The sequence below is a fragment of the Melopsittacus undulatus genome, chromosome 2, assembly GCF_012275295.1.
Source record: "Melopsittacus undulatus isolate bMelUnd1 chromosome 2, bMelUnd1.mat.Z, whole genome shotgun sequence".
Taxonomy (NCBI): Eukaryota; Metazoa; Chordata; class Aves; order Psittaciformes; family Psittaculidae; genus Melopsittacus; species Melopsittacus undulatus.
Genome location: NC_047528.1, coordinates 93,489,921 through 93,503,913, shown reverse-complemented (window position 1 = coordinate 93,503,913; position 13,993 = coordinate 93,489,921). Strand labels below are relative to the sequence as shown.

Sequence of the window (13,993 nt, the reverse complement as noted above, 5' to 3'; positions counted from 1 at the left end):
GCCTTCTGTGGTGTCAGAATTTGATAGCTCCAGACTCCCACATGACCAGGAAGGATCACAGGTTTCGGAGCTTTCTGTGACATCTGGAAATGGATCAGCTGAAAAAGTGGGGGCTCTGGAGTCTTCACTACCTGAACTTACATGCTCCACATCCAAGTCAAGATCCTCATCTGTTGAAAAAGGAGATCCAGAAACTTCTTCGGTAACGGAATTTCAGCTCTCTGCATCCCATGAGGATGAGTTGAGATCTACGTCTGTCAAAGAAATAGAGGGTCCAGAGTCTCTTCTGACACTTGAAAGTGGATGCTCTGTGTCTTCAGATGATAACAAGACAACCTCCTTAGCCTCCGGAAGAACAGAGGCTCAGGGATCTTTGATGTCTGAAAGTGTACTCTCTGGCTTGTCTGATGGTCATGAATTGAGACATTCCCCAGTTGAAAAAACAGAGCCTGAAAACTTTTTACAAGTACCTGAAAGTGAATCTTCCAAGCTGGTTGACATCTCTGAGTCAAGGTCACTATCATCTGAAGCAGCAGAGGCTCAGAATTCTTCTCTAGCACCTAAAGTTCCATGCTCTGCATTCCCTGATGCCTGTGAGTCAGCCTCCTTGCCTGTTGAAAAGGGCCAGATGCAGGAGCGTTCTCTGTCTTCTGACAGTGGATGCTTCAGATCTCCTGATGCTCTTGAGTCTGGATCCAGCTTTAATGCACAAACAGAGGAGCTGCTGTTGATGTCTGAGACTAGGCCCTTCAGGTCACCTGATGGAAATGAACAAAGGTCTTTATCTGCTGAAAAAGTCAAGGCTCCAGATGTTTCCTTGCAAGCGGAATGCAGCCGTGTTGAGATTTTGGATGACCTCGTTTCAGCGTCGTCATTTGGAAAAGTGCAGGAAGTTGTACTGACAACTGTAGAACAAAGCTGCAAGTCCTCTGGCGTTCATGAGTCCAGATCATCTGTTGACAGAGATGGTCTAACACTTCCACAAGTACTCGAAATTGAGTGCTCTGAACCTTCTGAAATGCATGAATCGAGATACCTGCCTGCTGGAAAAATAGAGGGTGCAGGACCTGTATTGATGTCTAGAAGTGGAATTCCTGTGTGCCATGATGGCCATAAAACAAAACACAATTACTTTGAGAAAACAGAAGGTGCAGAACTGTTGTTGGCATCTGAACTTAGGTGTTCTGTCTTCCCTGAAGGCTATGAATTGACATCTGCTGCAGTTGAAAAAATGGAGATGCAGAGGCTGGAAAGTGGATTCTCCAAGTCTGCTAATGTTAGTGAAGCATTAAGCACACCTATGGAAAAACTACAGGCCTCAGTGGCTTCGCTGACATCTGAAGGTGGACTTTTCCTGTTGCCTGATAGTCATGAACTGAGACCTGTCCCTGCTGAAGAAGTGGAGGTGCTAAAGTCATCTGAACTGAAATGTGTTGCATCCCCAGATGACCACAAGTTGAGATCTGCCTGTCATGAAGAAATACAGGTGCAGGAGCCACCTGTAGCGGAAAGCAGGTGTTCAGTTTTGTCTGATGGTGATGAGTTGACATCCACCTCTTTTGAAAAAGTTGAGATAGAGGAGCCTTCTCAGTTGTCTGCAAATGAATACACAATTGGGCTTGATGGCCCAGAGTTGACATCAACCCCTGCTGAAAAAACAGAACTGCGGGAACTTTATCGGATGTCTAAAGAAAGATGCTCTGTGTCTGTTGAGAGTGAGGAGTTGCAGACACCCCTAGTTGAAGTGCAAAAGCCTGCTCTGGCATTTGAAAATGAATATACTGTGTCTTGGGAAGGCCAGATGACATCTAGCTCTCCTGAAAAGGTAGAGATACAGGAGGCTTCTATAGTACCTGACAGGGAACATGCTGTGTCTTCTGAAGAACACAAATTGCTGTCTTCCCTTGCTGAAAAAACAGAGATACAGGAGTGTTCTTTGCTGTCTGAAAATGAATATGTTGTATCACCTCACACCCAGGATGTGGCAGCCAGCCCTGCTGAAAAAGAGGTGCAGGAGCATTCTCTGACATCTGACAGTGGATATACCATCTTCTCTGAAGGCCAGGGATTACAGTTTACCCTTGCTGAAAAAACAGTGGTGCAGGGACCTTCAGTGATATTGGGCAGTCAATATGTTGCATCCTGTGAGGGTCAGGAGTTGCACTCCGCTGTCACTGAAAAAACAGAGGGGCAGGAGTGTTCTTTGCTGTCTGAAAACGAGTATGATATATCCCCTCAACGCTGTGATTTAAAGTCCAGTCCTGTTGAAAAAGAAGAAATGGAGGAACCTTGTGAAACATCTGAAAGTGAAAGTTCAATGTCCACTGATAGCCAAGAGCTGCAGTCTGCTGCTGTTGGAAAAACAGAGGTGCAGGAGTTGTCTTTGTCTGAAGGTGAATGTGCCATGTCCCCTGGTGGTCAGGAGCTGCAGTCCAGCCCTGCTGAAAAAGTAGAGGCAAAGGAACCTTTTCTGACATCTGAAAATGAACATGTTCTGTCCCCTCAAGAATGTGAATCAAGGTTGGCTCATGCTGAGAAAACAGAGGATATGAGTTCTTCTTTGACATCTGAAAATGACAATCTTCTGTCTTTTGAAGGCCAGGATGTAAGATTCACAGCTGCTCAGAAAGCAGATATGCGGGAGCTTTCTTCAACTCCTGAAAATGAACATGCAGCATCTCCTTATGGCCAGGAGTTGAGATTCTCTGCTGTTGGAAAAGAAGGTGGTTTTGAAGTTTCAACGCTAAATGATAGCATCTCCGTGTCCCCTGATGACTTGAAAGCCATCCCTGCTGAAAAAATGGATGATGCAATGCCATCTTTAATTCCTGAAAGTGCATCTTCCATGTCCCCTGATGGCTACAGTGTAAAATCTGGTCCTGGCGAAGAAACAGGAGATCTAGAGCCCTCTTTGTTATCTGAACGTAGACATTCTACATCCTCATATCAAGAAAGCCATGAGCTGAAATCTCCCATGGAGGAGGAAGGTCTAGAGTCGTCTTTGACTCCTGAGCATAGACGATCTGTGTCCCCTGAGGGCCATGACCGAAAATCTGTCATAGATGAAGAAATGGATGATCGGGAACCCTCTTTGACATCTGAACATAGGCGCTCCACATCCCCTGATGAGCATGAGTCAAGATCTAGCATTGGTGAAGAAGCAGAGTATCTGGAGCAGCCTTTGACAACAGAACGTAGACGCTCTGTGTCTTCTGATGAGCATGAGTCAAGGTCTACTGCTGGGGAAGAGGTAGAGGATGCAGAACCCTCCCTTACAGGTGGGCGAAGAGATTCCACATCCTCTGATGAGCAGGAGTCGAGGTCTACTGCTGGTGAAGATGCGGAAGATGGGGAGCCCTCATTGACAGCTGAACGTAGACACTCCACGTCCTCTGATGATCGTGAATCAAGGTCTACAACTGGTGAAGAAACAGAGGATTTAGAACCTTCTTTGACAGCTGAACATAGACGCTCCGTGTCTCCTGATGGCCGTGAGTCAAGGTCAACTACCGGTGAAGAAGCAGAGGACCGGGAGTGCTCTCCAGCAACTCAACGTAGACACTCCACATCCTCAGATGAATCTGAGTCAAGGTCTACTGCTGGTGAAGATGTGGATGATGTGGAGCCCTCCTTGGCAGCTGAACGAAGAGATTCCACATCATCAGATGATCATGAGTCAGGGTCTACCGCTGGTGAAGAAGCAGAGGATGTGGAACCCTCTTTGACAACTGAACACAGACGTTCCACATCCCCTGATGGACATGAATCGAGGTCTACCAGTGGTGAAGAAGTGGATGATGTGGAGCCTTCTTTGGCAGCTGAACGAAGAGACTCCACGTCGTCAGATGAGCATGAGTCAAGGTCTACCACTGGGGAAGAGGGTGAGGATGGAGAGCCCTCTTTGGCAGATGAAGATAAACAAGATTCTGTGCCTCTTGAGAGATCGGAGGAACAGGACTCTGCCTTTGTACCCGAAAGTAGGCGTTCTGAGTCTTCTGAACGTGAAAAATCCAGATCCAGATCCGTTGATAAAATGTCTGACAAAGAGTCTTCACGGAGATCCATAAGCAGACATTCAAAGTCTCCTGCTCACCAAAAGAGTCGATCCACATCTGTTGAAAAAGAGGCAGACAGAGAATCTTCACGGAGATCTAGACGTAGGCGCTCCAGGTCTACTGCTCACCCAAAGAGTAGATCCACATCTGTTGAGAAAACAGACAAAGAATCTTCACGGAGGTCTAGACGTAGGCGCTCCAGGTCCACTGCTCGCCAAAGGAGTCAGTCAACATCAGTGGAAAAAGTGGCAGACAAAGAATCTTCGCGGAGATCTAGACGTAGGCGCTCCAGGTCCACTGCTCGCCAAAGGAGTCGATCCAAATCTGTTGAAAAAACAGCAGACAAAGAATCTTCACGGAGATCTAGAAGCAGACGCTCCAGGTCTTCTCAGCGCAGATCCCAGAGGTATGATACAGAATCTCGTTCTAGACGGAATCGCTCCAGATCAGTAACACGGAGAAGAGCATCAAGATCAAAATCTAATCGTCGGTCTCGGTCTAGTTCGTTGTCGCGTTCAAGGCACAGAAGGAGGAGTAGGTCAAGGTCAGCATCAAGACGGCGGCGTTCTTTATCAAGGGACAGGCGTAAGAGATCGCAGAGAAACAGATCAAGGTCTACTGATAGAAGAAGAAGAAGATCAGATTCAAGAGATCGTAGGATATCTCTCAGACTACGAAGCAGGAGTCGAACACCTATTCGTCAAAGGCGATCAAGATCAAGAGGAAGAAGACGGAGCTCTAGTAGGTCACCAATTCGGCTGCGGCGATCAAGATCTTCAGGGAGAAGAAGATACAGCAGATCACCTGATCGTCGTAGGTCAAGGTCATCAGAATTTTCAAACAGGTCACCTAAACGTCTTACAGACTTGGGTAAGTGATAAGTTTATTTTCAGTATTTCCATGTTTAGGTGGAACTGTGGTCATTCACATAGTATTCCTTAATTTAGTATATTTCTCTAGCATTCATAAAGAATTTCTTGCAAGTAAGTTCAAGCATTGCTTTCAGGTAGTGATTTCCTGTAGGGACTTCTATGTTGAAGCTGACCCAATGCTTGCTATTTAGATGAAATTGTATTTAGAGAAGGTTATATCTTGGTTTTAGAGCTTTTATACAAAGGTAGTACGTTACAGTCTTGGGGAACATTGTTCAGTAAAGGCCACATAATCTGTAAGAAACAGAGGCATTTCTAGTTTTACTGAGAACAAAATGGGCATGAAAGAACACTTGAAAGTAAGTGACAATTGGAGAGTTCTTAGATGTATTGTCAGCTGTAATGGTTGTTTATTTGTTTCCGTTACCCTCTCTATATTGCCTCTTTCCCATGGTAAAAACTTCATGACCAGAGAAAGAGAGGCCTTGGGGTTTCCTTAGGTAGTAAGTTGCACAAGGAGAAAGCAGGTTTTAATTCTGAGAGATGAGCTCTTGTACAGTGTGTGAGGAAGCTTCTTTTTTGTGGACCTGAGGTTCTGATCCTTTGAGTCCTGTCTCATAAAGTTCCTATGAAAGCCTCTCTACCAGGGAAGCATTTTCATACAGAACATGACAATTAATGAGAGTCCTTGAATCTGCCTTCGTGCTTTGATTATGCAGCAAGTCTGTGTTTATATACTTCTGTTGCTTAAGAAGCAAAGGAATGTTGCCCTTTTAGGATTTTCTTAAAGCTGAACTCTTGTAGAGGTAGTGGTAACTCATTTATTCGCAAACTGGCAGATCAAGCAAGACATATAATTCATTTTCATACCATATTTCTGTGATAGAGCCACATGCGCTTTCTTAATAAAGCAAAATACTGTTTTATTAACAGTTTTGCATGTAATTTTGTTTTATGCAAGGGCTTATCTTACGCAGTGCTTGTATTTTTCTGTTGGTTGATAGTAAGTAGCATTCAGGTTACTTACAGGGAGACTTGCAGGGATTTCCTCAAGACCTTTGAATGCTTTCCAGAGATAGCTAGGAAGTAGACTCAGTGTTTCCAAAACCAGAGTGAGGTCGTGAAGTAAACAGGCCTCAGAACTTGTGGGATTTGGCGGATTTTGACTGTTGTATTTTGGGCTCCCATGCTTTGAGCTAAATTTGCAATTTTACTTGTCTGTTGTGTAGACCAAATTAACTATGGAGTAACTAAGTACAATTTTAGCTGTTTTAGATATTTGCATAGAACATAAAAATGAAGTGTGAGTAGAATCTTTTGTCTTCTACTTTACTTAGTCTGCAAGAAATGCTTAGTTATTATTAATACAATCTATAAAAATAATAATTCTTCTTTAAAAAAATAATTTCAGACAAGGCCCAGCTACTTGAAATCGCCAAAGCTAATGCAGCTGCCATGTGTGCTAAGTCTGGTGTTCCCTTACCACCAAGCCTGATGCCTTTGTTGTCTCAAAAGAAAGACGACAAAGCCAACCAGAAGTCATCAAGAGATACGCTAAAGGAGCTCACTGAGGTAAGTGAGAACACAAGTAGCACACCTGAACATAAGCAGATTTGGTTTTTTGTGACTTCTAGGCAACTGTCATTTTGTGTGCTTGGTTTGTGTGGGAACCGGCCTGTGGTTTGAGACTTTCTTTTCTACTCTTTGGTTGATTTTTTTAAGTCATGAAAACATGCTTTAAAATTCTGTATATTTGTAGTAGGGTCACCTTGTTCAATTTGCTAATTTCCTCAGTTTGCTGTCATGTTTCCCCCCAGAAACTAGAGAAAAATTTGAATGGGGGGAGAGGGAAAAGTGCCTACTTTTAATTTTGTTTGGTCGATTGGTTTTTATAATTGCATCCTCGGTGTGACAGTCTTGAAATAATCTGTTTATGGGAGTACACCTAAAATTAAGCAATGTCAAATCACTGAAAAGCAATGTTTTAGTTGTGTGTGGGATAGTAGATGTCAAAGTACGTTTTAGTAAAAAACCAGATTGTGTGAATACACTGTGCAGACATCTTCGGTAGTTCTTGATGTGACCTGACCAAGACCCAGAGTAGCTAGTGCTAATTTGAAAGCCAAAATCCTGCCCCTTCCTTGCTTTTTCCAGCTGTTTAGAATGTGTTCCTGTTCTGCTGAATCAAAATAGGCCACAGAAGCAGTCCAGGTTGTCGTCATGTGTCCAAGCAAAGGGTCTTTCCAGAGCCTGCTCACTTTCTTATAAAGCTGGCAGTGTTTTCTTTCTTTCCTCTCTGCAATATAACCTGCAAACAGTAGAAACTGCTTCCAGTTAGTTGGGAGCTAACTAATAACTATACAGAATACATATTGATTAGCTTTCTGAATAGTGCAGCCTTTTCCTGTTGCCTAAAGAATGTGCTTCAGTCATTGTTTGTAGGCATCTTAGCACAGGAGAGTGCAGAAGTCTGTTTTTATAAGGACTGATGAGAACAGTGCCTTCAATGTGTCTTGATTTTTAGTGATGGAGCTGCTGGTTTGCTCCCTATATGCCAACAATGAAGTCATCAAAACAGATGTGACCTACAGTGAATGATCTGAACTTAAACTAGAATCCAGACAGATGATGGCTCCACTTTGCCACTATTATTTCCTCAAATATTATGTCCTCAAACGCCTTGTAAGTCTTGTAAATGTGCTTCTAATGAATGGAGATAATAACAAATATAACATACTAGACTATAATATTCTCTCCTGCATTTTTGTCCTAAGTTATAGTTGCAGCTGGTAAACACTTGGTGCAGAGAACTAATCAGTAAAGAATTCTTCATCATAAAATTCTAGCCTCCATAGAATGTCATTTTGTTGTTTTTTTATCTCCACCTGGAGGCACTCTTCTGTTTTGACTGCAGTATCCCCATAGCACCTAAAATGTTTAATTTCTGTTGAATATAAAATGGTGATGTCAGGCATAAGTGGCCAACATAAAAATATCTCAGAAGAAATCGAGGTCTTCTGGAGCCATTGCTTCTGACTAGGTCTCTGTGCTGCCTGTACAATTTAGAATTACTGATAATTTTTCCTGTGTTGTAATTTTGGAAGTTATGCTGAAGCTTCTATTCAATTGCAGTATGCTAGTTATGTGGGATGCCAGACAGTGAGCTCTTACTCTGGAATGTCTTCAGCCTTAGGTACACATCCTGTAACTACCATTGTGTGGCAGGTTTTACAGTACGCTGCTGAAATCTTATGTATGAAATTATTCACTGCATGAGTGCCTAACAAACCTAGGTAGGTGTTTGATACTGTGTGTCAAATACCAGGTACATATATAGATGACATTGCTAAAATTTCATCAAAAGATTTTCTCATACCTCCTTTAGAAAAGATGTTGGTGTTTTTATTTATGTTTTGGCTGAAAGTCCAGGTTTATTCAAAGCTGTCATGTTTCTCCCCACCCCTTCTTTTTTTAAGAAATGCAAAAAGATTGCTCAGAGCACAGATGATGTGATAGTGAACAAACCTCATGTTTCTGATGAAGAGGAGGAAGAGCGTCCTTTCTATAATCATCCTTTTAAGCTCAGTGAACCCAAACCTATATTTTTCAATTTAAGTGTAAGTACTTCTTTAATTTTAAAATTTTTAAAATGTGGTTATTTTTAAATAATGCAAGTAATTTTGTATAAAGTTTAAGAGGGATCAGTAATTTCAGTGAAATTGCAGTGGTATGTTGTCAAAAGTACTCTTGCTACAATAAGGAACTTATATGCAGTCTATGAAATTATAGTAAGTCTCAGAACTGGATTGAAACTGATTTTGCCATTGATGTCTTTGCAGCTTTTAAAGATTAAATAACATAAAAAGGATCAATTTACTTTACGTTTTCATGGCAGAAATACTAGTACGAATTTGCAAACAGTACTGGAATTGGAAAGCACTTTTGGATAGGCACTGTTTTTCTTTAAAGACAAAAATAAAACCTGTCAAAATTCTAGAAGCATTTTAAAGTGTTCTAAATAACATTATGCCATCAGCTTTGCGCAAACTCCAGATCTTTTCTGCTTCTTCAGTAGATCTCAAGTGTTCACTAAAGGAGAGAAAAGTTGTGTTAGTCTTGAGATTAGCCAAGTCTATTTAAAGAATGAGGATCACTGAGGTTGCCTGTAGCCGAGAGGGTTTAAATGGTCCATTAAACCCCCTCCTAGAGGGACTGCCTTTGACTGTCATAGCTTGTGTTGATGCTTTCTGGGTATGAGCATGTTGGAAGGAATAAAATCATAGAGTGTTTCTTTAAGTACATCTGTGATTCATATGCTTTGAAGCATGATGAGAACTCTTCTAGGTTTTGGTTGTTTGGTTTTTTTTTCCCTTGTATCTTCAGGGTTTTTTTTGTGCCTGTGAAAGTCTGCTCTGATTTTGCAGGGTATAGAGTACTATAAAAGTATTAATATGCTAAGTGTAAATATAAGTAGCATGTATGTTTTTATATACAAATACACATAGCTTGTGGCATACACAAAATAAGAAGTAATACATATTTACATAAGCTGTAAGGTAGAAATAGATTTATACTTTATATGGTACTATTAGAAAGTGGTACAATATGAAATATATTCTGAAGTTCAGTAAACCTTGGGATTCTTACAGGCTCCAAAGAGGAATGTTCTTTAGTGGTTAGGGCTGCTCTGCCTGTTTTCCACAGTCCTGACCATTTTTAGTGTCATTCTTTCCATTCTTCCTGGATTCTATTCTTACTACTATTCCTGTCTATCTTCCTTTGATAGCAGAAGTTTACCCAGTATTATCAGCTGTCTGGGCTCTGTTTGCTTCTTAGAAGAGGAACCTGCCAGAGATCTCTGAGAACTCTTTAGCAGTACTCTCTAAGGAAGACCAGCTCATAGACTTAATCTACTTTAAAATTCATGCTGCTATTAAAAATTATCAAAACCTAGAAAACAAAACATTTAAACTACTTTCTCTATTTATAGTGATGTAGAGCTTTTTATCATCATGTGACTATCACATCCGATGTTTTTTGCTGTCCAGGAATTTCATTCTTGAGCTTTCCATACAAAATACATGTGTGGCAGATGATTGTTCCCTTTGTGATGGTGTCTCGGTGGAGGGAAAGCAGGAAGGTTAATTGTGAGAGTGAGGTTTTGTGTACCTTTGGCTGCTGAAGCTGACTGAAGTGATTTTAACTTCTAGCTAAAAATCTGCTTGTTGCTCATTTGTATGTTTTTAGGGCTGTACTAAAATGATTTGTTGTAAAGGCTTTTGGTTTGATTATGGTTAGAAGGATAACTGTTTTGTGAAAGCGCGGCACCAAGTGTGCGCAGTAATTAGTTTCTCAAAGACGCATTGTGAGCATTGTGTGTTTTCAAGTTTTAACTTCTTCTAACTTTATTTCTTCAAGACTCCCAGCATAAAACCAGCACCACCTCCACAACCAAAAAATCAAGTCAGCCTGTCAAAGGAATTCCCTGTTTCATCTGGGTCTCAGCATAGGAAAAAGGAAGCAGATAGTGTCTATGGAGAATGGGTTCCAGTTGAAAAAGGCAAAGAAGACAGCAAGGATGATGTTTTCCCCAAACCATCAATTGAGGTAAGGAAGGGAAGGAAAGCATATCATATAAGAAAACCCAAGCCATTACCTGCTCAATCTGGTGTCAAATCACAGTCTGTGAAGAAGAAACGTGTACATAGGTAGTATTTAACACTTGAATAAGCTACTCATGTGAACTTCTGCAGTCTTCCGTTTGGTGGCCATGCTTGTGTAGGCAGTGATGAAAGCAGCCTGTACCCGTATCTTGTGCTTTTGTCAACTAGTGACTTCTTTGCCTCAATAGAATTTAAGCTTTTGCTTGAATGTGAAAAGCAAGATTCTTGTCCAGTTTCCTGCAGAGGTTAATAACCTAAGTTGAGACTTTCATAACAATGAAGTTATAATTAAAATTGTCCTACCAATCTTAGAGCAGTAATGTTGCATTAAAATGTAATTAATTCAAAATAGATTTGAAAGTAGTTTCTAAAACTGCAATTTCATCTGGGTTTATCTGCTAAGTTTTTAGTTTGACAGTCCCATTTCCTCACATAGTTGTCTTCCATATGGCCTTCCAAAGGAAAATCTAATTGTATGTATAGTAAAAAAAAACTGAACTAAACAAAAAGAAAGCAAATGTTTTTCCCCTTGAAATGTCTTCAAAAGGATATTTTGTGGGGTTTTTGTAATTAAGTAAATTGAATATTTAAGACGTATGTTAATCTTTTCAAGTTGCTGTTACCTCACTCTATCTGAAGACTTGTTCTCATACCTTTCAAAGTAAATAAAAAAGCCTTGGCATCAGTTTCTGATGGAACAATCTTTCCACCTGGTGCATTTTGTCTTTGAAGAGCTTTTTAAGATTGTCCAATTCACTTCCTGAAGCACAGAAGGTATTTTCTTCTGGGTCTTTTACAGCACCAAAAGCACAGTGAATATAACGCATTTAACAGACATTTTCATGGTATACCTCGACAGTCAGGCATCCAGTTCTTTGTTCCCTCAGTGTAGATCATAACTGCTGTTTGGTCTTTGTCATGAACCACTAATAAGACAAACATTCTGAAGTGTTTGTGCAGCATGTCTTTACCAGTTACTAGTGTACATGCAAAAAGTCCAGAGCAGAGGAACATTGTGTATTAACATTTCACTGTGCTTTTACCACGTGGCAAAAGTCTTGTCCTTCACATGGTTAGTGATATGCTTGTAGTTGAGGTGAGCTCTGTAGAAGTCTGCATCCAGATGGCCAGTGACGCTAGGCTTGTGTCTTTGACAAATGGGGTTAGCTAAGCACTGATGGTTTGTGTATTGATTGTAGAAGAGGCCTTAAAAATCAACACTGGAGTAAATATATTGAAACTTTCTTTCCTGTCATGTGTATCTTTATAAATGCTTGTAACAATATTGTCTGTTTTTATATTTTGTAAATAAATATTTTTATTTGCATTTACCTTAACTTGGTTTGTGTTAAGGGTGATTTCAAAGGTCTGACAACAGAGCATACCATCCCCTTGGGTTTGGCAGTCCTTATTTTTGAAATACAGGAATACTCCTGCAGTGGCAGAATCCCTGTACTTTGCTCCAGGGAGTCTGAAAGGGAAAAGAGGGCTTCTCTGCTTAATTTTTTAAATGCTTGTGAGGACTCTTTGTAGATGAAATGGGTTTCTTTGGGCCAGATAAGCCAGATAAGCTCCCTTGCTGTTGGAGTAGGGGAGTGTGCTTGGATCCTCGGAAGTTTGACATATAATTTGCCTCTATGCATTATTACCAACTTTGAAATCTGATGCAAGTCTATATTGACATTAAAAATATGTAATTGGTTTTATTGTTACTTTTTTTTTAATTCAAGTCACAGAATTAGTTACGGGAATAAGCAGTATAAAATAGTCCTGCCTATTATAAATTGTTTTAATAACACATTATGCTCTTAATATAGTTGTTTGGCGTGGTAGGAGACGCAGCAAAAATTCTTCAGTAATCTGAAGGATCAGCATGTCTCTAGAAGCTGGGGAAACCTATGAGAAAGCAGCTGTACTTGAAAGTCTGAAAGTTATACAGCTGAAGCATTGCATCTAAGTTTAGGGTGTACACAGGTGACTATTATGCAGAGAAGTCATTGTGATCTAAAAATGCAGTAAATGCATTTGCTGTATCATTGGACATATGAAGTATGTAAAAAGTGCCTGCTTTCTATTGTCAGCCTTTTCCTTCTTGCTTCAGTATTTGTGATGTGTGTCTGTGGGGAAAATTGTATTAAAAGTCAGGATTGGAAAGGCAGAACTCTTACGGAGAATAGCATGCTGAACTTGAAACTGTTTTACTTGACTAAATAATAACAACTTTTCATACTTCAAGCAGAGATTTTTTTTCAAGATCCAAAGCTGCCATCGAGTGTCTTGACATAATACAAAGCCATGATGGTCTCCAAAATGGTGACTGACCATGTGGGGAAAGTGTGTGGGAAATCTAACTAACCAGGGTATCTACTAATAGGCCCCAGTCCGGTAAAGCACTAAAGTACACATGTATGTTTAAGTATGTGAGTGGTCCCAATGTGGTTTCAGTGGACTACTTGCATGCCTATGTGTATTGCTGGATTGAAGCTTTTGGTGAGTAGAATAACTTTTATTATCTCCTGAACCAGTTTCACAAACAAAACATTACAGAATTACTTTTCAGTATGTAAAGGAAACTTATTAACTCAATAAAGTGTATATTTTAAACAGGCATTCTTTTACACACATGACTGTCATGTTAGGTGATGATTAGAAGATCTTTTAATTCTTCTTGTGCCTTGTTTATGATCTGTATTTTTGTCAGCTTGGACAACTTATAAACCCTGAAGTCAGTTCATAGACACTAGGACTTCTGGGATTTTAAATCTCCCTTAGTCAGTGCCAGATGTTTCAGCAATGATCTTCCCAACAGAAATACTGTTTATCCCAGACAGTACAAAAATCCCCTTAAATAAGATATAATAGAATACAAGAACAATTACTGTTTTATGCAGTTTTAGGCATTTGTGTTTGTCTTACTGTTTTTCAACATTTGCTAAATTTTTGACCTGGTCCCTGTGACAGAGATTTTGTGGCGTAACTGTATTTTCCTGTTCTGCAGAGTCAAATTAGTTTCAGTTTCTTCTACTGGCCCTTTATTCTTGCTTAATGTGTGAGAGGCTAAGGTTATGAGATAGTGATTAACAAAGGACAGAAGTACTTTGTAAAGCAAACTAAAAAAAATGAAACTATTAACTTACTTTATGTCTATATGCCACGTGCTGTTTTGATTATTTGTTTTCTTCTGTGCTTCAAATGGTTCCAGCCCTTTCAATACCCTGCACGTGCTCACCTCCAAAGACATATATTTGTCTCTGAGCACTGTTCTCCTTTCAAGGTAGAATGATCCATAAAATGCACATGATCTGAGGAACAAGGCACAAGTAATTTTACAAAAAGAGCCAGAACTTGTTACATCTTTATATTCCCAAATATTTTGCATTTCTCTTGATTGTTTTGCATATAG

At 40.2% G+C, this 13,993-nt stretch overlaps 1 protein-coding gene across 1 annotated transcript in view; it reads left to right on the top strand.

Moving 5' to 3' along the window:
• Nucleotides 1–267: 267 nt before the first annotated feature.
• The window catches only part of SON (SON DNA and RNA binding protein), a 29,461-nt gene continuing 15,735 nt past the window's right edge, over nucleotides 268–13,993 (top strand). Inside the window, exons 1-4 of the mRNA XM_034071692.1 lie at nucleotides 268–4,925; nucleotides 6,339–6,499; nucleotides 8,404–8,544; nucleotides 10,346–10,534. Of these exons, the coding sequence (XP_033927583.1) occupies nucleotides 377–4,925; nucleotides 6,339–6,499; nucleotides 8,404–8,544; nucleotides 10,346–10,534 (5,040 nt within the window). The 5' untranslated portion in view covers nucleotides 268–376. The remainder of the gene's footprint in view (nucleotides 4,926–6,338; nucleotides 6,500–8,403; nucleotides 8,545–10,345; nucleotides 10,535–13,993) is intronic.